The sequence below is a fragment of the Myotis nattereri genome (genome assembly GCF_964212035.1).
Source record: "Myotis nattereri genome assembly, chromosome: 4".
Lineage (NCBI taxonomy): Eukaryota > Metazoa > Chordata > Mammalia > Chiroptera > Vespertilionidae > Myotis > Myotis nattereri.
In genome coordinates, this window is record NC_138079.1 from 37,202,791 (window position 1) to 37,224,104 (window position 21,314).

Sequence of the window (21,314 nt, forward strand, 5' to 3'; positions counted from 1 at the left end):
ATCACAAAAGGCAATTAGGAATTTACCTAAAGAAGTTGACGTACTCCCTGATTAGTTGCTCTCCCTGTTAAAACCATTACACAGATGGTAAAATGTACAAATCACCTGATTGTCAAAGCCAATTTTATATTAGGTTTCCACTTTAGGGATATGTCCCCCCCCCACCAAGTTTTATTGAGGTATGATTGAAGAATGAAAATTGCATATATTTAAGGTGATAATTTTATATACACTGAGTGGCCAGATTATTATGACCACCCCATCAGTACTTCATTGACACTCCAAAAATACTGAGTATTGAAAACTTCCTAAGCAAATACTCTCAAGGTTTTGTTATTATTATTATTTGCATAACTAATTAACTTCATTGTACTGATGGGGTGGTCATAATAATCTGGCCGGTCATAATAATCTGGCCACTCAGTGTATATCATTGTGGGGGATATTCTTTTTAAAATTAAGTAGTTTTGCAACAGATTATAGACTCAAAACAAACAGCAGTAGTACGCCTGACTTAAACAAAAAAGCTCTCTTTATAAGGTGGAACTTGAAAATATAACAGAAAAATATATTTTCACTTTCCAGAATGGGTAAACTCTTTCCATCTATAAAAACATGGGGAAAAAGAGCAATATATATTTAAAGTTAGAAAAATAATGCTAGTAATCAATAGTTCCTTTTAGCCCAATTTCAGAAACAGCCTAGTTTGATAATTGGGTAATAATTTCTTACGCTGCCACTAATAGAAAAGGCATTCGAAAGGAATCAAGTAACGGATGAAACTGACCTCAGTATATCACCTGGGCAGTAGCAGCTGCTCCCTCTTATTTTCAGCAGGACTTACGAAGACTGCTAATTATAATGCACTACCTCCTATTAAGGATGATGTAACGTAGTATTTTTAATGTTTATAAGGGTGTTTCATGGATTTTGGTATTTTTCAAATTACATTGTAAAGTTGGTACTACTTCATCTAAATAATTTTATCTTGCTTTGGTAACAACTCAAAGCAATAACTTTGCTGACTTGTTCCAATTATTCACCTGTATTTTCCCCTTAATATTTTGTAATTAACCAGTTTCCCTCTTTAAAAGTTTAGATATTTTAATTACTTTGTTTAAATATGCTACATGAAAAGAAACTAAAGTGTCAGTATAGTCCTACCCCGGTTTGGCTCAGTAGATAGAATGTTGGCCTATAGACAAAGGGTCCGTTGCAGGCCAAGGGCATGTACCTAGATTGCAGGCTCGATACCTGGCCCTGGTTGGGTTTCATGCAGGAGGAAACCAACCAATGTGTCTGTCTCACATCAGTGTTTCTCTCTCTGTCTCTCCCCCTCCCTTCCACCCTCTCTAAAAATCAATGGAAAAAAATATCCTCTGGTGAGGATTAACAAGATAATAAAGTGTCAATATAGTTCAGCAATTACCCTTAATTTTCTCCCTCTTTTCTATAAGAAATGTCTGGTGATGTTGAAGGTAAAAATCAAACCCTGTATTTAACAGTTAATTTATTCAAGTAAATACCATAACATGAATAACATACAGTTTGGATATGTCCAATGATTAATTATAACCCAGAGATCTTCTTTATCCTAATATTTATGTTCTTTGGGAACTGTAGTTTTCCCTAGATTCATAAGAATTGTTTAACTTTTTAAAAAGTCCAGCCCTGACCGGTTTGGCTCAGTGGATGGAGCGTCCGCCCGTGGACTGAAGGGTCCCAGGTTCGATTCCGGTCAAGGGCATGTACCTTGGTTGCAGGCACATCCCCAGTGGGGGGTGTGCAGGAGGCAGCTGATCGATGTTTCTCTCATTGATGTTTCTGGCTCTCTATCCCTCTCCCTTCCTCTCTGTAGAAATCAATAAAATATTAAAAAAAAGTCCAAAGTTATTCCACTACATGGGCTATCTTAAATATGAAAATTATTCATTAAAAGAAAGCAAATAAAGGATATGGCTTAAAGCATAAAAAGTTCTCTGTACTCATGGCTTATCACTCTGTAGAAATTCTAGAGATAGAATTACAGAAATCAGACCCATAAAGAATCTTTGTGGTACAATTAGACTTTTTCATTAGAATGTAACCTAAGCTATTATAATCCTTTCTCCTTGTGACTACCCTCATATAACATTTTGAAGACTGAAATGAACTGAATAAATAGAACAAAGCTTTACTTTAACTGAAAATCTGTGCTAATATGAAGATAAAAACTGAAGCTAAACAATTTCATGTTTGCCTCATTCAGTATTCGAGACACTTAGAATTCTGTCCTATTTATGGGTAGTACAATTGGTTAGTGACCTATCACAAGATTACCAGAACCTTCATTAAGACACTAAGAGAATTCTGAAGTTCTGGCCATTAGCATAGAGGTAGACATATTAGATGATAATTAAAAATTTGTTTGTGTGATGTGAAAATTCAATTTGAATAATACTTTAAAGTTATCTTATTTACTACTTCAATGGCATTTTTATTCTTTGCAATAATTATGCATAGTTGCTTCAGAGAAGAACAAAGTCTCTAACCTTAGTTACTCTAGGTTTATTTTCAAATTTATAAATATTAAGTCACCAGTTGTTTTTTTGTTTTGTTTTGTTAATTCTCACCAGAGGACATTTTTCCATTGCTTTTTAGACAGAATTGAATGGAGGGAGAGAGAGAAACATTGATGTGAGAGAGATACAATGAATGATTGGTTGCCGCTGGCACACACCTGACTTAAGTTGGGGATAGAACCCACAACCCTTTGGTGAGGGCCATCACTCCAACCACTGAGCACAATGGCCAGAGAAAGTCACAAGTTTTTTAAGAGTCTCAGAACAGACTGAAAAACTGGCACTGTTGTCCAGCTGGAGTGGCTCAGTTGGTTGAGCATCACCCTGTGCATGGAAAGGTATCGGTTTGATTCCCAGTCAGGACACATACCTGGGCTATGGGTTTGATCCCTGGGGCACATACAGAAGGCAACTGATCTATGTTTCTCTCTCTCCCTCTCTCTCTAAGCATGTCCTCGGTGAGAATTAAAAGAAAAAAAGAAGGCACTCTTACAACATAAAAGGTGAATCCTAATGTAAATTATGTACTTGTGTTATATTATGTGTTAATGAAGGTTCATCAATTACAACAAATGTACCACTCTGGTGGGGGAATATTCATAATGGGGGAGACTATGCAGGGGATATATGTAGGGGCAAGGGGCATATGGGAAATCTCAATTTTGTTGTAAAACTAATTCTGCTAGAAAAAATTGTTATTTTTTAAAAGCACTTATTTAAAAAATGTTAAAGCTCTAAAGTAAAACTCTTACTAGTACTGAGACCCATTTAGTTTATGGTCATTTAGTTCCAGGTCATTTGTACTATGTATTGTAAATTCTTCAAGCACACCAGTTGATTATAAAGCAAAATTAGATAAATGCATCTTATATTCTATTATATAATAAAGTTGACTTTAAAAACCTACCTTAACAAAGTTTTAAGACAAAGATTGTAGATTTATATAAGAACTCCTATTATCTGATCACATTACCTCTCTACTTAGTTATATATGTGCTCACTGCTGATAAAAAATAATGTTCACCAACAGGTCACATGCATGGTTAGTGTTTTATTCTTTGAAGAAAGGTTCTGTAACATTACACTAAGTCAGACTGAAAGGTAAAGTTTAAAATAGTTTTTATAAAGATATGTTGTAACATGTAATGACTGTTCACTCTACAAAATCTTGATCATAGAGCTTATAATACACCTAGTTGGCAGTAGTACCCAGGTTTTCCAAATTGTCAGTCATCATTTTTCTCTTGTCTGCATAGATTTCTTCTCATTAGCTGCTTTCTGCTTTTGTTGCATGATCTCAGAGTCTCTATAATGGGAGAAAAGGCTGCAAGTTATTACAGAAAAGCTGATTACGTTCTCACTTGTGTTCTGTACATAACCCATTCAGTATATTAGATGGTATTTTTGCTAAATGAAGTTCTAATGGTGTGGCAGAGTTGCATGAGGTTCTTTACAAATTATAGCTTAAGAACTTTAAGTTCTTCATCCATGGGCTGGGATGATAACTATCCATATAGTTTTAGTACGCCTGGCACACAACAAATATTCAACTGTTACCCCTTTCTGCAGGTTAGGCCTAGTTCTACCAATAATTTAAAAAAATGCATTCCATTCTCCACAAAGAAAACTTCAGTGACTTGAGCATTTCATTAGCATCACTGACCTCTGTTTTCTCTGAGAGGCAGTCAAGCTATCATCTTTTCTTTTTCCCTTGCTAATTTCCTGGGATTTCTTCATGTTTTTCTGGCGGGCAAGTTCTCGCTGATTTCCACCTACAAAGAAAAACAGTCATGCTCTGTACCCATCTCCAAAATTGTTAATTTCAGTATAAGGCTCTTAAGGGCATCTGAAGTTTGCTTTTTATTTATTTATTTATTTATTTTTAAATATATTTTATTGATTTTTTACAGAGAGGAAGGGAGAGAGATAGAGAGTTAGAAACATCGATGAGAGAGAAACATCGATCAGCTGCCTCCTGCACATCTCCTACTGGGGATATGCCCGCAACCCAGGTACATGCCCTTGACCGGAATCGAACCTGGGACCTTTCAGTCCACAGGCCGACGCTCTATCCACTGAGCCAAACCGGTTTCGGCTGAAGTTTGCTTTTTAATAGATGAGCCAGTAAAGTGCGGCACTGAGTGGTGTTCTTAGATCTGACTACAAGGAGGAAGCATAAAGGTAAATACTTAAGACCTTTAAGAGTATTATACCAATCAAGGTGTTCACTGGCTGCAAATGCCAGATCTCTTAAAAGGGCATTCCATTCCAACCGTCTATATATGCGTCAGTATTCCAGAGTTAGTTCTGGCCTCTGCGGGGTGTGGGTGGAGTGAGAAAGCTAGATACACAGAGACCACACTTCGCACAAGCTGGCCCATCACAAGCCAACTCTTCAGCAGGACGCCTGTGAAACATGACCTGCGAGGGCTAAACAAAAGGACTGGGGAGGAGCCTGGGTCGGAGCTCCGGGTGTTTATTGGGCCTGATGAGGTTCAGTACCAGCTATAAACCACCTCCGGACCCGGACCCCTCCGGAGCGGCAGTCTCAGACCCCTCGCCTCCGGGCAGGGGTTCCCCACCGTGTAATCTCGCACCAAGGGGCAGGCACCCTCCCAGGCCCGATCGGAACCCAGGGTCCCTCTCTGCTGTCTGAACACAGGGTACGAAGGGGATTCCCCGCCGGCCCCTGGCCCCCCGCCTGCCGCGCCGGGGTGACCCATCGGCTTCCCTGCCGCTTCCCCAACCCGTCCGCACACTCACGGGCCATGCCGACCAGCGGACGGAGCTCGGAAGAGCGACTCGAAAAGCACCGGCTGCCTCGCGCGCTCAGCGGACGTCCCCGCCAGCGGGTCGTCCGCCGCTCCGCCCGCCGATGGGCCACGCCTCTGCCCGCCCGCCGCTCCGCCCGCCGCTGGGCCACGCCTCTGCTCCGCCCCCCCCGCCCCGCCCTCCGCTGGGCCACACCTCTGTCCGTCCTCCGCCCAGCCTTCCCTGGGCCACGCCTCTGCCCGCCCGCCGCCCCGCCCTCCCTGGGCCACGCCTCTGCCCGCCCGCCGCCCCGCCCTCCCTGGGCCACACCTCTGCCCGCCCTCCGCCCAGCCCTCCCTGGGCCACGCCTCTGCCCGCCCTCCGTCCAGCCCTCCCTGGGCCACGCCTCTGCCCGCCCGCCGCCCCGCCCACCGAGGCCCGACCTTCGGCGCTCGGCTCGGCTGGCGAGCCCCTGCGCGTGCGCGGTGGGGCGGCGGGCGGGGCAGCCCTGGGATCATCTGCCTTGCACGTGGGGTAACGTCCCGAATACAGGTCTTGTGTATGAGAGAGACGGGTGTGTGTGTACTTTCCCCAACATGTACCGGGCACTGCAGCTTAACCAGGCCGCATATATATCTTTCCGACAAAGAATGTTAGCTTTCTTCATCTCCTTGCAGCGGCGGGAAGGGGGTGAATGGGACGGGACAGATGGAGGGGTTAACTGCAAAAGGCAGTATCTGGCCGTTAATTTCCTTGCTTATTCTCGCACCAACCCTGCAAGGTAGGCAGGCTTCATTGTTCTCAGTTAACTCAAGAGGAGACTGAGCCCTAGCTGGTTTGGCTCAGTGGATAAAGCATCGAACTGTGGACTGGATGCTACTGAGTTCAATTCGGGTCAAGGGCACATGCCCAGGTTGCGGGCTTGATCCCTGGTTGGGGTGGGGGGCAGTACAGGAGGCAGCTGACCAGTGGTTCTCTCATCATTGATCTCTCACACTCTCTCTCTCTCTCTCTCTCTCTCTCTCTCTCTCTCTCCCTTCCTGGCCTGGCCTGTGCCCTCTCACAATCTGGGCTGAGGGACCCATCCCCACCCCAGTGCCAGAATTTCCTGCAGCGGGCCTCTAGTAAAAATATATGGGGGTTTGGGAGGGGGGAAGAGGAGACTGAGACTCAGACTAGAAGTTACTGACCTAACTGTTATAGAAACTGTAGAAGTGAGAGTCAGATTTAAGAAGGACTCTAAAGTCTGTTCATTTCCCATTTTATTCCAGTGCCCTGTCACAGTCGATGGTATTTTAAGAGTTTTAGATTAATGGTTTTGTACTTGGGTTGTGTGATGGGGAGATGATAGCAAGGGATACAGTCTTACCACACATTTAGAATAGCCCAGAATAACTCTGGAACCTACCTTAAAGCTGTAGAGCATCTGCAATTGCTAGAAACAGACCTGTAAGAATGCCTATGGTTCATTTGGTTGGTACTTATTTACCTCATCTATTCCATTAGTCATTATAAACTGAGATGTGTAGAATTAGTCTGGATGCCCTAAAATTACCCTCAATTAGCACTCAATATGTTAGCTATTATATTGTCCTTTCAATCTCTGAGAGTCTTGCTTATGGTCCTCCACCTGCCTTCCCTGCTCCTAAATATAGTTTACAGGCCAAGAGGAACCACTTAGAAAACCTCTTCTGGAAAAACTTGAGCAGGGGGAAAGATTGACTTTCTAACCAGCCTCTTTTTAGAGATAAAGACATTATGAGGTGCCGGAAGCCGGTCCATCCTTGCTGCTTGACACAGTCGCTGCAGGGAAGAAACATCTGCACAGCCTGTGTTTCAAGGGACCTGGTGTATATGGCATACTGTTCTTTTTTTTTTTTTTTTTTTTGGCATACTGTTCTTAATATGTTTGCTCCCCTTCTTGGCGCTCTGTGTTTTAACCAAGGTCACCTCTCCAAGAAAGGTTGTTTCCCCAGGTAGGGATTTTCCCCTTAAGTTAGGGAGGGAATAAAATCCCTTAACTAAATGCCAGGCGGGTAGTTAATCACTTTAACTATGAACAATCACCCTTAAGCTACATAATCTTTACTTCCTGGAATGGAGATAAGAAATGCCCTAACCTTTGGAATAGAAATTGACAGGATTAAAATCAACTGTTATAAATATAGATGTAACAAGACAATAAAAGACAGAACTTGGCTGGAGATCCTGGCTAGAGATCCTGGCTAGGCTGCTGATCAACTGAACGCTGTCTCTGTGTCATTTCTTCTTCACTGACTCTGTCCACACCTTTGGGACCCCTGGACCTGCTGGGGCTGGACCCCAGCAATGAGGTCAACAAATGATAAGTGCTGGCAAGGATGTGAGAAAAATGAACCCTCATGTACTGCTGGTGGGAATGCAGACTGGTGCAGCCACTGTGGAAAACAGTTTGGAGTTTCCTCAAAAATTAAAAATGAACTCTCATTTGACCCAGTAATCCCACTACTAGGAATATATCTCAAGAAATTAGGAGCACCAATCAGAAAGGATGTATGCACCCTTATGTTCATAGCAGCACAATTTACAATAGCTAAGATTTGGAAACAGCCTAAGTGCCCATTAGCAGATGAGTGGATTAAAAAAAACTGGTACATCTACACAATGGAATACTACACTGCTGTAAAAAAGAAAGAACTCTTACCATTCGCAACAGCATGGATGGACCCGGAGAGCATTTTGTTAAGTGAAATAAGCCAGACAGACAAAGATAAACATCACATGATCTCACTCGTTTGTGGAATACAATGAACAACAAACTGATGAACAAAAATAGATCCAGAGACATAAAAGCATCGAACAGACTGTCAAACCTCAGAGAGATGAGGGGGTGGGGGGTGGGGAGGAGGGACAGTAAGAGATGAACCAAAGGACTTATATGCATGCATATAAGCATAACCAATGGACACAGACAACAGGGGGGTGAGGGCATGTGCTGGGGGGTGGGAGTGGCCAGGGAAAGATCAATGAGGAGAAAAGGAGACATATGTAATACTGTAAACAATAAAGGATTTTAAAAAATAAATAAAATAAAGACATCCTGAGGAAGGGCTAGAAAGAATTTGGGATTGAACGGTAGGTGGCAGAGTTGTTCCTGTATATGGTCTTAATTTACAGTCTAATTGAGCTTTTTCTTTGCAGCTGAAAATACAATTTTCAAGTTGTAGGGATGCACATGATGTGCAACATGTACATGAGAAACGTTGGGTGTGTCTTTTGGGGAAACTGGAGACTTTTTAAGTTATTATGATGCCATTAAGAATTTACTCTGCCCTGACCAGTTTGGCTCAGTGGCTAGAGCGTAGGCCTGTGGACTGAAGAGCCCCAGGTTCGATTCTGGTCAAGGGCATGTACCTGGGTTGCAGGCACATCCCCAGTAGGGGGTGTGCAGGAGGCAGCTGATCGATGTTTCTCGTTCATCAATGTTTCTAACTCTCTATCCCTCTCCTTCCTCTCTGTAAAAAATCAATAAAATACATTTTAAAAAAAGAATTTACTCCATAAATTTGGGTGTGTAACAAATATTTTGACTTTAATAATAAAATTAAATCTGACTCTGTTCTCACACCTTTACTAATGGGAAATTAAATCTTGGTCATTATTGACTTCCTTAACTGCAGAATACCCTAGACTCTTAATGTGGAACAAAACACTTGAAGAAAAGCCTGTGTCTTCAGTTTATACCAGAATATGCTGTCCAAAGCTATATGGTCCTGGCAGTGGCTCTAAGATTTTTGAGACAACTCCAAAATCTTTTTGATTTCTTTTAAAAAATATCTTTATTGCTTTCAGAGAGGGAGAGATGACCCACTCTCTTGCCATTTTTCCTTCATCATAGAGGCCTTCTCTAACCATGCAACCTAAAGCAAGCCAGTCTCCTATTAATCTCTGTCATATTACACTTTATATTTCTTTTATGGAATTTAATTCATTCTTTAAAAAATATTTTTGATTTCAGAGAGGAAGGGAGAGGGCGAGAGTGAGAGAAACATTAATGATGAGAGAATCATTGATCAGCTGCCTCGTGCATGCCCCACATTGGGGATCGAGCCTGCAACCTGGGTGTGTGCCTTGATCAGGAATCAAACTATGACCTCCTGGTTCATTGGTCGACACTCAACCACTGAGCCACGCAGGCCGAGATTAATGCATTCTTAAGTTACCTTGTTCATTTGTTTATTGTATTTTTTCTTCTGCTACCAGAATGTCTTGTTTATTGCTCCACTGCTACCTCCTGAAGCAGATTGATTTACAAAGTTTTAACTATAATAATTTTTGAACAGGGTACACATTCACATTAAAAAGTACACAAGCACATACAGTGAATGCTCTTCCACGACATATTTCCCTGAAACTCAGTTTCCCTCCTAGGAGGTAACTATTATCAGTTGCTTCACATCTGAATTTCTAATCTATTTCTACTCAATTTAGAGTTTCTAAGCCTGGGGATGTGCTAGTAAACAGTCCCTGCTCTACAGGACCCTCTAAAAACACAACCGGCCAGCGATTTTAGTAGTTCCCGTAAAATCTGGGGCCGACGGGTTGACTAGCTTTCCCCCTTCTTTTTTTTTTTTTAAATATATTTTATTGATTTTTTACAGAGAGGAAGGGAGAGAGATAGAGAGCCAGAAACATCGATGAGAGAGAAACATCAATTAGCTGCCTCCTGCACATCTCCCACTGGGGATGTGCCCGCAACCCAAGCACACGCCCTTGACCGGAATCGAACCCGGGACCCCTCAGTCCGCAGGCCGACGCTCCGTCCACCGAGCCAAACCGGTTTCGGCTCCCCCTTCTTTTCAGCAATTTCTAAGGACGCCTGGAGAGGGCAGAGCACACAGCCTGGCGTCTCCGTTTCTGGCTCACCAGCAACCCGGACTTCGCGGTTTTGACAGTTACCATGGCTGCGGGCGCTGTGCGTCTGACGTCATTGCGCAGCGCTGGCTGATGATGCTATTAGTTTAGGCGCCGTGCAAGGGCGGGGAGCTAGGGATAGGGGGGAACCCTCCTCTGAACGTAGCAGGGTCATGAGGAAGAGGCGGCGGCGGGAGGCAGCCGGAGGCGGCGGCGGCGCGAATCTCCGGTAGCTGCCCGCTGGGCCGGCTCGTGGCTTCGTGGGAAGGCGTAGCTCCTTTCCCCTCTCGCGCCGCGGCCGGGGCTCGGGGCTGAGAGCGGCCGTGGGCCGCCTCCCCGGGCCCCCTGGCTCCGCCATGTTCCGCCGGGCACGCCTGAGCGTGAAGCCGAATGTCAGGCCTGGTGTGGGCGCTAGGTGCTCCGCCGCCGGCCATGCCCAGCGTGGACGGGAGGCCCCCAGGCCGCCGGAGCCGGCAGCGGCCGCGGACCCCAAGCCTGCGGAGATCACGGATGTGCCCCCGGTGGATTGCGGGGCCGCAGAGCCGCCAGAAGAGGCTCCCAGGAGCAGGTACGTGCTCGGAGGGGGGAGCATTTTCACCTCCGGGCCTGTCCGCCAGTGGGTGAACTTCACAGTAGGAGTCACTCCCTCGCTAGAACTAAGTTTTACAGTTGAGGCCGCAGGATGTAGATTCTGGGGAGAGAACCATGCCTTCGGGTGGCTGTGGGAGGAATCCAGGTGTAACAGTGTTGAGGGGAATAGCCACACGTGGTATTATTCATTGGAGAATTTAGATGACCGTAGTTTTCATTCTTCTGGAGTACTTTTGCGGGGGTAAGTAGTTTTTTAAATTTTAAAAACATTTTTATGTATATTTATTGACTTTTAGAGAGAGGGGAAGGGAGAGAGAGAGAGAGAAAGAAACATCAATTTATTGTTTCACTTCTTTATGCATTGATTGGTTGCTTCTTGTATGTGCCCTGACTGGGGATTGAACCCACAACTTTGGCTTAGGCAACTTTGCCTTATCTGGAGGATGCTCTAACCAACTGAGCTACCTGGCCAGGGCAAGACATTTATTATTATTTTTTAAATTTTATTTTATTTACTGGAGGCCTGGTGCATGAAATCGTGCATGGGTGGGGTCCCTTAGTGTGGCCTGCTGGAATCAGGCCCCAGCTGGCACTCCCAGCCTCACAGCCCCGCCTGGCACCCTGCCTTGGCCTGGCACTGCCCCCTCACCTGCTCCACCATCCTGCCTGTAGGGCGATCAATTGGGGCTGGTCTTAGTCTCCCCCACCCCCCCAGCTCCCTCAGCACTTGGGAGCCTGAGAGTGGCCCTGTCCCCTGCTGCTGCTGCTGGTTGCGTGGGTTCCACAGTGCCTCCACTGCCACCTGCTGCCAGCACCGAATTGCTGACACCTGCCATGCTCCACGTCGCCCCCTGGTGGTCAGTGCACGTCATAGCGAACGGTCGAACTCCTGGTCATTCAGTTTGCATATTAGGCTTTTGTTATATACGATTTAGTTTATTTTGTTAAATATATTTTTATTGGTTTCAGAGAGAAAGGGAGAGGGAGAGAGAGATAGAAGTGTAAATGATGAGAGAGAATCGTTGATAGGCTGCTTCCTGCACACCCCACACTGGGGATCTGTGTCAGGGGAATCGAGCCCCGACCTCCTGGTTCATAGGTCGACGCTCAACCACTGAACAATGCCGACTGGGCTAGTTACTTATTTATTTTTAAAATTTATTTATTTTTAAAAAATATTTTTATTGATTTCAGAGAGGAAGGGAGAGGGAGAGAAAGATAGAAACATCAATGATTAGAGAGAATCACTGATTGGCTGCCTCCTGCACACCCCACACTGGGGATCGAGCCTGTAACCCAGGCATGTGCCTTTGACTGAAATTGAACCTGGGACCCTTCAATACACGGGCTGATGCTCTATCCACTGTGCCAAACGGGCTAGGGCTTTAATTTTTTTTTAAATATATTTTTTATTGATTTCAGAGAGTAATAGAGAGAAAGAGAGAGAGACAGAAAACATCAATGATGAAAAAGAATCGTCGATTGGCTGTTTCCTACATGCCCCCAACTGAGGATTGAACCTGCAATCTGGGCACGTGCCCTTGACTGGAATCGAACCCAGGACCTTTCGGTCCGCAGGCTGATGCTCTATCTACTGAGCCAAACCAGCTAGGACTTCTTCTTCTTCTTTTTTTTTTTTAGTATGTTTTTATTATTTTTTTTTTTTAGAGAAAGAGAGGGAGGGAGAGGAATAGAGAGATAGGCCCAGCTGGTGTGGTTCAGTGGTTGAGTGTTGACCCATGAACCAGGAAGTCAAGGTTGGATTTCTGGTCAGGGTCCATGCCCTGGTTTCAATCCCCAGTAGGAGGAAGGCAGATGGCAGCTGATTGATGATTCTCATCACTGATGTTTCTATTTCTCTTTCTCCCTTCCTTTCTCTGAAATGAATAAATTTTTTTTTTGGAAAACATTGATTAGAGAGAAACATCATCGAGTGGCTGCCTCCTGTATGCCTCCTGCTGGGAATCGAGCCTGCAACCTTGGGCATGTGCTCCGATCAGGAATTGAGCTAGCCACCTCTTGATTCATGGGTTGATGCTCAACCATTGAGCCACACTGGCCAGGCTACCCTCCTTCCCCCCCCTTCTTGACTTAACCTTGCTTTCAAACCATTCCTGAAATAGTTATATCCAATGTGAACTGTATCTAGTATCTAATTTGGAGTGACTGAGCACATTTTTTGGAGTGAAGAGTTTGATAGCTGTATAAGTAGAGTTGTGCTTGACAAAAGACAAATGATTTCTGCCGCAAATAGAATTTTGTTTGATTAACATAGCTAAGTGTGTATCTTCAAATACTGCAATTCAAATATTTCAGAGGTTTGATGTGTATATTTGGTTTAACTAATCTCAGGTTGATAATTAAAGTAAAATGCCAAAATTTAGATCAATTTAGGTGGATGTCAGTGTGGATTATAAGATGGATGTCAGTGTGGATTATAAGCTTAACTTACAAAAAATAACTTTGGCCGAAACCGGTTTGGCTTGGTGGATAGAGCGTTGGCCTGCGGACTGAAAGGTCCCAGGTTCGATTCCGGACAAGGGCATGTACCTTGGCTGTGGGCACATCCCCGGTGGGAGATGTGCAGGAGGCAGCTGATCGATGTTTCTCTCTCATCGATGTTTCTGACTCTCTATCTCTCTCCCTTTCTCTCTGTAAAAAAATCAATAAAATATATTTAAAAAAATATATAAAAAAATAATAACTTTGGCTCAGTGGATAGAGCATCCACCTGCGGACTGAAAGGTCCCAGGTTTGCTTCCAGTCAAGGGTATGTACCTTGGTTGTGGGCACATCCCCAGTGCGGGGTGTGCAGGAGGCAGCTAACCGATGTTTCTAACTATCCCTCTTCTTTCCTCTCTGTAAAAAACCAGTGATATAAATATGCTTTGTTATCTGATGATTCGAACAAGGTTAACTAAACTTTGTTTTTGTAAGTTAGGTTTTTGTGTGTTTTCTTTTTTGAGGGACTCCGCATGAACATAAAATCGTGCTGTAATGTGCTTAAGAACTTAGAATTTACATATCTGTTAAAATGATTTGCTAAAAGTTTTTATTCCAACATCTGTTACAACAAACATACATCTCAAGTCAATGATTTTTTTAAATAATGAGATTTTACTGTTTTGGATTTTTACCAAATTAGTTTAAAAATATTTTTATTGCCCTAGCTGGTTTGGTTCAGTGGATAGAGCATCGACCTGTGGATGGAAGGGTCCCGGGTTTGATTCCAGTCAAGGGCACATGCCCAGGTTGTGGGCTCGATCTCCAGTGGGGGGTGTGCAGGAGGCAGCCAATCAATGATTCTCTCTCATCATTGATGTTTCTCTCTCTCTCTCTTTCTCTCTCTCTCTCTCTCTCTCTCTCTCTCTCTCTGTCTCTCTCTCTCTCCCTCTTCATCTCTGAGATCAATAAAAATATATTAAAAAAAATAAAATATTTGTATTGATTTTGGAGAGGAAGGAAGAGGGATAGAAACATCAATGATGAGAGAGAATCATTGTTCAGCTGACTCCTGCACGCCCCCTACTGTGGATCAAGCTTGCTACCCAGGTATATGTTCTGACCTGGAATTGAACCATGACCTCCTGGTTCAGAGGTCAACACTCAATCGCTGAGTAACACCAACCCGGCCCAAATTAGGTTTTTAAAGTAAAATATTTAAAAAGAAGATCCAATATACCCTTTTTATTTTCTTTTTGAATTTCAACAGTAATGAAAAGACTGATGGTAAGAATGACGTTGAAGAATCCAGTAAATCTTCCTCTGCTGTTTCACAGAGAAGAAAGCGAATATCAAGTACTCCTACTCTGGTTAAGCCTAGTGTCAGTGTTCCTTCAGAGCCTCATCCCTTATCTACAGTTAATCAAGAAGATCCACAGCCACACCCAATACCAACAAAAGAGAAACAGCCATGCTCCGACAGATACCGGATATATAAAGCCCAGAAACTGAGAGAAATGTTAAAAGAAGAATTAAGAAAAGAGAAGGTAAGAGAGGAACATCAGAATTTTGACTGCCTGCCAGATTTCAGTTTTTATGTCAGTTATCATTGGGAGGAAAAATAATCATTTGTAGCATTATATGGGGGAACAAAACCAAGTAACATCCTTCATGTTAACAGAATATCCCCTTTTTTCTCTCTTTTTTTTTTTTCTGAAATATTTCTTTATTTTAATTCTTTATTGTTGACCCCTCCCCTCCCTTGTCCTCTACCAGCCTGGTCCCAGCCCCTCCCCCAGCCCCGGCCTTCACCTCCCCCCCGCCCCCCATTGTCTGTGTTCATTGATTATGCTTATATACATACAAGTTCTTTGGTTGATCTCTTCTCCCCTCCCCTTTTCCTTTTCTTTTTTTTATATATATATTTTTATTGATTTTTTACAGAGAGGAAGGGAGAGGAATAGAGAGTCAGAAACATCGATGAGAGAGAAACATTGATCAGCTGCCTCCTGCACACTCCCCACTGGGGATGTGCCCGCAACCAAGGTACATGCCCTTGACCAGAATCGAACCTGGGACCCTTCGGTCCATAGGCCAACGCTCTATCCGCTGAGCCAAATCGGTCAGGGCCCCCTCCCCTTTTCTTAACAGAATGATTAAGAAGCACTGTGGATTTAACCTTTTTTTCCATTATACTAATTTTTATGTTTTATTTATCTATATTTTGATTGTTTTTGGTGAAGGCTACAAATAGAAGCTTCATGCATGCACACAGATACACATATAAGCATATTTATAACTTTGTTGTTTTTTTAAATGTTTTTATTGATTTCAGAGAGAGGAAGGCAGAGGGAGATAGAACATCAATGATGAGAGAATTATCGGTCAGCTGCCTCCTGCAACACCCCTTATTGGGGATTGAGCCTGAAACCAGGGACTATGCCAGGGGTGGGCAAACTTTTTGACTTGAGGGCCACAATGGGTTCTTAAACTGGACCGGAGGGCCGGAACAAAAGCATGGATGGAGTGTTTGTGTGAACTAATATAAATTCAAAGTAAACATCATTACATAAAAGGGTACGGTCTTTTTTTTCAATAGTTTTATTCATTTCAAACGGGCCGGATCCGGCCCGCGGGCCGTAGTTTGCCCACCGCTGGACTATGCCCTGACGGGGAAATCAACCACCATATCCTGGTTCATGAGTTGACTCAACCACTGAGCAACACTGGCCAGACTGTGTTTTATTTTTTTAATTGTTTTTATTTTTTATTTTAATTGATTTTTAGAGGGAGAGGCAGGGAGAGGTACAAAGGGGGAGAGAGAGAAACATCAACTGACTGCCTCCTACACATCCCCTACTGGGGGTTGAGTCTGCAACCCAGGCACTGCCTTGATAGGGAATTGAAACAGCCAGCTTTTGGTGTATGGGGCAATGCTTAGCTAACTGAGCTACACCAGCTGGGCATACTTATAACTTTTCATCAGGTTTTTTTATGAGGATGTCCAAGTGACATGAGTTACATTCATTTGATTTAAGACAAGTATAGTTGAGCAAAAATGAATTAGTAATATTTTGTAAATTGACAATATGGAAAATTATAAATGGAAAAAATATTCATGTATGCATATAGTAGAGTCCATGTCCTTTTTCATCTTGAAGCTTATTTTTCTAAGAGGGCAATGTAACAGCAGTGAAGCATGCAAGCTCTGGAGTTAGTTACTAAAGGTTTGAATATTAGATTCATCCATTACTGACTATATGACTTTAGTAGGCAATTTAATTCCTTTCTATGTGTATTTCCTCATCTGTAAAATAGGACTAATAATAGTATCTACCTAATTGAAGGATTGTGAAGATTAAATGCATTAATACATGTAAAACTCATTTAGATTAGTGTCTGGCAAATAATAAGAACTTAACAAATGTCAGCTTTTAATTATAACATTCTCTTCTTTTTTTAATTAAGAGGAAGGCACTTAGCTTGGTGCTTTATGTTTGTTATCTCAGAATCACTCTTTTACACCAAAGGAAACAAGCTCAGAGAGGTTATTTTTTTTATGTTACACATTTGAATCCATATTCTCTAAAACCTAAGCCTGAAAAATGTTCTGTTTTATAGAATATGCTTTATTAGATTTATTTTGGGCAATTAAAAATTAAACATTTGCTTCAAGGATTTTATAAAATACACAGAATTAGAATTCACTGCAGGGTAAGCAAAAGCTATGTATTTATAAATTCTCAGTAAATTATTATAGTTAGAAGGCACCAGTAAGCATGATTTTATACATTGGGCTTTTTTTTTTTTTTTTTTAATATTTTATTGATTTTTTTACAGAGAGGAAGGGAGAGAGAGATAGACAGTTAGAAACATCGATTGGCTGCCTCCTGCACATCTCCTACTGGGGACGTGCCCGCAACCCAGGTATATGCCCTTGACCGGAATTGAACCTGGGACCTTTCAGTCCGCAAGCCGACGCTCTATCCACTGAGCCAAACCGGTTTCGGCTATACATTGGGCTTTTATCCAGTGCCAGTCACTTTAGTTTTTAAAATTCCTTAATATGCAATAACTTCTTAATGTTCAGTTTATAAAATTTTCTCTAAAATTGTGCATAATTGTGGTAGGAGTAATATTCAAGCATTTGCAGTGAATGCAGTAGTGGACTGTATACTTGAATATAGTTACATTTGAAATTCTTCTATATTTAAAAATAAAAGTGGATTGATCTGTCTCCTCTGTCCTTTCCCTTTCTCTTTCCCTTTCTCTCTCTCTGTATCTAGAAGCAGTGGAAAAACAAATATGCCATAAATGAAAGTCAGAGACCACCAGATCGTTCAAAAATGACTATGAGAGACTTCATATATTACTTGCCAGATAGCAATCCAATGACGTGAGTAAACTTTTTGTCTTACTTTCTTTGAGTATCATCTATAGAGTACAGTTTCATGTTTTCCAAAAGCACGTTGACAAAATTATAGCAAATCTGATGTCCTTTTAAATAGAATTTTGCAACAAAAATTAGTGGTATTTCAAGTAACTGCTTTCTTGGTAAATGATCCCTTTACCTCTGAACTTAAAAGTAAGTTTCCTTTGTTACATTATTAAGATGTAGTAAAACTAAACAGCTTTTCTGTAGTCATGATTGCAATTTCTGTTTCTTGTACACTATAACCTGATCTAAAGGGGTGATCTATTTATTAAATGAAGTAGCATTTGATTAAGAAATTCTCCAAGAACAAAGCTTCTTTAATCAGTTAGTCTGGGGAGACCAGATTATGACAAATCTCCTCATTTTTGTGCGTTTCATGGTTTAGCCTGTGGATGTAAGAGTAGTGGCATATTTTTAGTATAGCCGTTTTCATATTCACTAGGTCTTTGGCCTAGTTCAGCTATTTTCAACTGATGCGCTGCAAGAATTCTTAAAACATGCAATACCTGACTATTTACTAAAGGGCACTGACCTCTCTTCCCTGAGATTATTAAATAAAAAAAAAATGACAACAGCCAACACAATAATAGCTGTCTGGTGTGAATGAATCAAAATGATACCTATTTTTTTATGTCAGCTTGGCAAAAAATATATTTTTTGATGTGCCGCAGAATTTTAGTAATTAATTTATGTGTGCCATGAGATGACAAAGGTTGAAAATCACTGGCCTAGTTGAAGGTAAGTCCAGAAACCTAGGTTTTGAATGGTTTGATAAGGCCACTAGGTGGCTTCATGCCTTTGGACTGGGATCCTGTCTTCACTGAGGAATTAGAGGGTCAGAGAGTTTCCTACTTAGGGCCTAACAAATTATTTATACTCGGTTTTTAACTAAAGAATTGACTGTTGGGACACGCCATCATTAATAGTAGTGTTATGCTATATTATTAAAAAAATGCAAGTTAAAATAATTCTTGCCTACAGATAGAATTGACAAGATGTAAATTAATTATTTATTAAGAAGTATTCTGTTATTTTTGTTTAATAGTTCCTCACTGGAGCAAGAAAAGAAAACTGAAAAGTCATTGACACCAGTTCAGACAAGAGAGTAAGCGTCTCATCTTATTCTTTTTAAATATATTCTGGTATGGATACATTAAAAAAAAAAAGAAATCAAATGATACTTTTTATAGTCAGATTACATGTGATAGCAATTTTTAAGTAGAATTGCTGATAAGAATAAAGTTAGTTTGATTTTAATCAGTAGGAAAACCCCAGACTACTTATGTATTACATATATATGGCCAATGTTATGATTTTACATTAAAGCTTTTAGAATTAAAAGGGGTTTTGTTTTGCTTTAAAATAATAATATATTTACATGCTACAAAATTCAAAAGGAACAAAGATATACTGAGAAAAATCTCCAATTCTGTTTTTCGGCCATTTAGTTTCCCCAGAGGCAGCATATTACCATTTTTAATGTATTGTTCTAATTCTAGTCTATGTTTATTCAAGCAAACATGTATATAGTATTTTTCTTTTTTCTTTCCTTTCCCCCTTTTTTCCTTTTTTTCCTTTTTTTTCTTCCCTCTTCCCCCCCCCCCCCCCGTTTTTTTTAGCGTTCTGTGTATGCCATCCTGCAATGGATGTAGTTTTGATGTCACTAGCGAGTCTTTTTTTGTATAAGCTGCCTGTTGCCTTCCACATTGCACTGTCATTTTAGTTTACCAAAAAGAAAGCCCTCTAAGAGACCCCTTAGGAAGTTATTGTAGCCTTGTAATTCATGGTGGGGGATCGTGGAAAATTAGCACAATCATTGGGGTTTTCTGGTTGGTACTTTAAAGCTTATTAAGTAATGATTACTGTTTTGTTTAGAATCCACATTATTTTAAAGCAGAACTCTCAAGCTTTACAAATGCATTATGTTTTTATAAATTTATAGGTATGTTTGTTTTAGTAATACCTTAAGGAGACAGTGTAATTAAATCGAAGGTATAATGGATTTGGAGTCATATTCAGAAAATTGTGTTTGGCTTCTTAGTGTAGCCTACACAAATAGTAATGTTTCTGTAATCTAGAGGAAAAATTACTTGTCTTCTCCAAGCTTCAAATGAGTATGAAAGTACCTATAAATGTTTTTCTGAGAGTTATTAAAATGATTTGGGAACTAATGCTATATAACTGTAAGGGTTATTTTAGTTACTTCTAAAATGCGTAGAAGGTTTACTCTGATATTCTTTTGAGATAGAGAAGAGGAGCATTTATTTCTCTTTATTTTTTATTTTATTTTTTTAATATATTTTATTGATTTTTTACAGAGAGGAAGGGAGAGGGATAGAGAGTTAGAAACATCAATCAACTGCCTCCTGCACGCCCCCTACTGGGGATGTGCCTGCAACCAAGGTACATGCCCTTGGCCAGAATCGAACCTGGGACCCTTCAGTCCACAGGCCGACCCTCTCTATTCATTGAGCCAATCCAGCTAGGGCTCTTTATTTTCAAAGAGAGTAAGGCTTCTTATTAAATGCTACCAGATGAAATTTGAGAAAATCTTATGACCATGTCATTAACAAAATATAGTATTTTCTTTCATTTATTGATTGGTTGATGAGAGAGAGAGAGAGAGGAGAGAGAGAGAGAGAGAGAGAGAGAGAGAGAGAGAGAGAGAGAGAAAAGAGACATGGATTTGTTGTTCCAGTTTTTATGCATTTATTGGTTGATTCTTGTATGTGTCTTGCTGGAGATTGAACCTATATATTTGGCATATCAGGACAACTCTCTAACCAACTGAGCTACCGGGTAGGGCAACACATAGTATTTTAGGTTATAGGGAAAGTTGGAAATTGCTAGAAGGTTGAATTTGCAATAATTTATTTTAGAAGTCCGTAGTAGTCAGAAGCACTTCTCATGGATATATGAATCAACTTGTGTTTACCTTTGATAGGCAAGAAGATAAGAGTACACCTGATGTTGAAGATAATGAAGAACTGGAAGAAGAGATGGATGATGGCCCATTGCTGGTTCCCCGAGTAAAAGTGGCAGAAGATGGTTCTATAATTTTGGATGAAGAAAGGTAAGTTAAAGAGAGTGAGAGATTGTGGTTTCATGAGAACAAAAGTGCTTTGTCTAATGAAAGAGATTGGGTTTCTCTGTCTTTGTCATTTAGACTCTGATGTTTATATTAGCATAATGGATGTTGTACATAGAAGGGTGTGTTAGATTCATTTATAATTTTTAGCAGTTTTTATTTTTATTTTTTAAAATATATTTATATTGATTTCAGAGAGGAAGGAAGACGGAGAGAGAGAGAAACATCCATGATGAGAGAGAATCATGGATCGGCTGCCTCCTGCAAGTCCCTCACTGGGGATCAAGCCCACAACCTGGGCACGTGCCGTTGACTGGGATCGAACCAGTGACCTTTCAGTTCACAGGCTGACGCTCTATCCACTGAGCCAAACCAGCTAGAGCTAGCAGTTTTTATTTTTAAAATGTCTTTTAGCCAGGCCAGTGTGGCTCAGTGGTTGAGTATCGGCCTATGAACCAGGGAATCACAATTCAATTCTTGGTCAGGGCACATGCCTGGGTTGTGGGCTCGATCCCCAGTGTGGGTTGTACAGGAGGCAGCTGATCAAGGATTC

General features: G+C 41.6%; 2 protein-coding genes across 2 annotated transcripts in view; one reads left to right on the forward strand and one right to left on the reverse strand.

Moving 5' to 3' along the window:
- Positions 1–3,593: 3,593 nt before the first annotated feature.
- Positions 3,594–5,449, reverse strand: SERF1B (small EDRK-rich factor 1B). The gene is made up of 3 exons (XM_081090038.1): positions 5,325–5,449; positions 4,225–4,333; positions 3,594–3,867 (listed from the first exon to the last, which is right to left on the reverse strand). Exons 1-3 carry the CDS (start codon positions 5,329–5,331, stop codon positions 3,795–3,797), a joined length of 189 nt encoding a protein of 62 aa, XP_080946164.1. The 5' UTR covers positions 5,332–5,449; the 3' UTR covers positions 3,594–3,794.
- A 4,869-nt stretch (positions 5,450–10,318) lies between these two features.
- Positions 10,319–21,314, forward strand: part of BDP1 (BDP1 general transcription factor IIIB subunit) — a gene marked incomplete at its 3' end in the record, with an annotated part of 90,000 nt that continues 79,004 nt past the window's right edge. Inside the window, exons 1-5 of the mRNA XM_081090039.1 lie at positions 10,319–10,773; positions 14,509–14,785; positions 17,525–17,634; positions 18,719–18,778; positions 20,618–20,746. Of these exons, the coding sequence (XP_080946165.1) occupies positions 10,562–10,773; positions 14,509–14,785; positions 17,525–17,634; positions 18,719–18,778; positions 20,618–20,746 (788 nt within the window). The 5' untranslated portion in view covers positions 10,319–10,561. The remainder of the gene's footprint in view (positions 10,774–14,508; positions 14,786–17,524; positions 17,635–18,718; positions 18,779–20,617; positions 20,747–21,314) is intronic.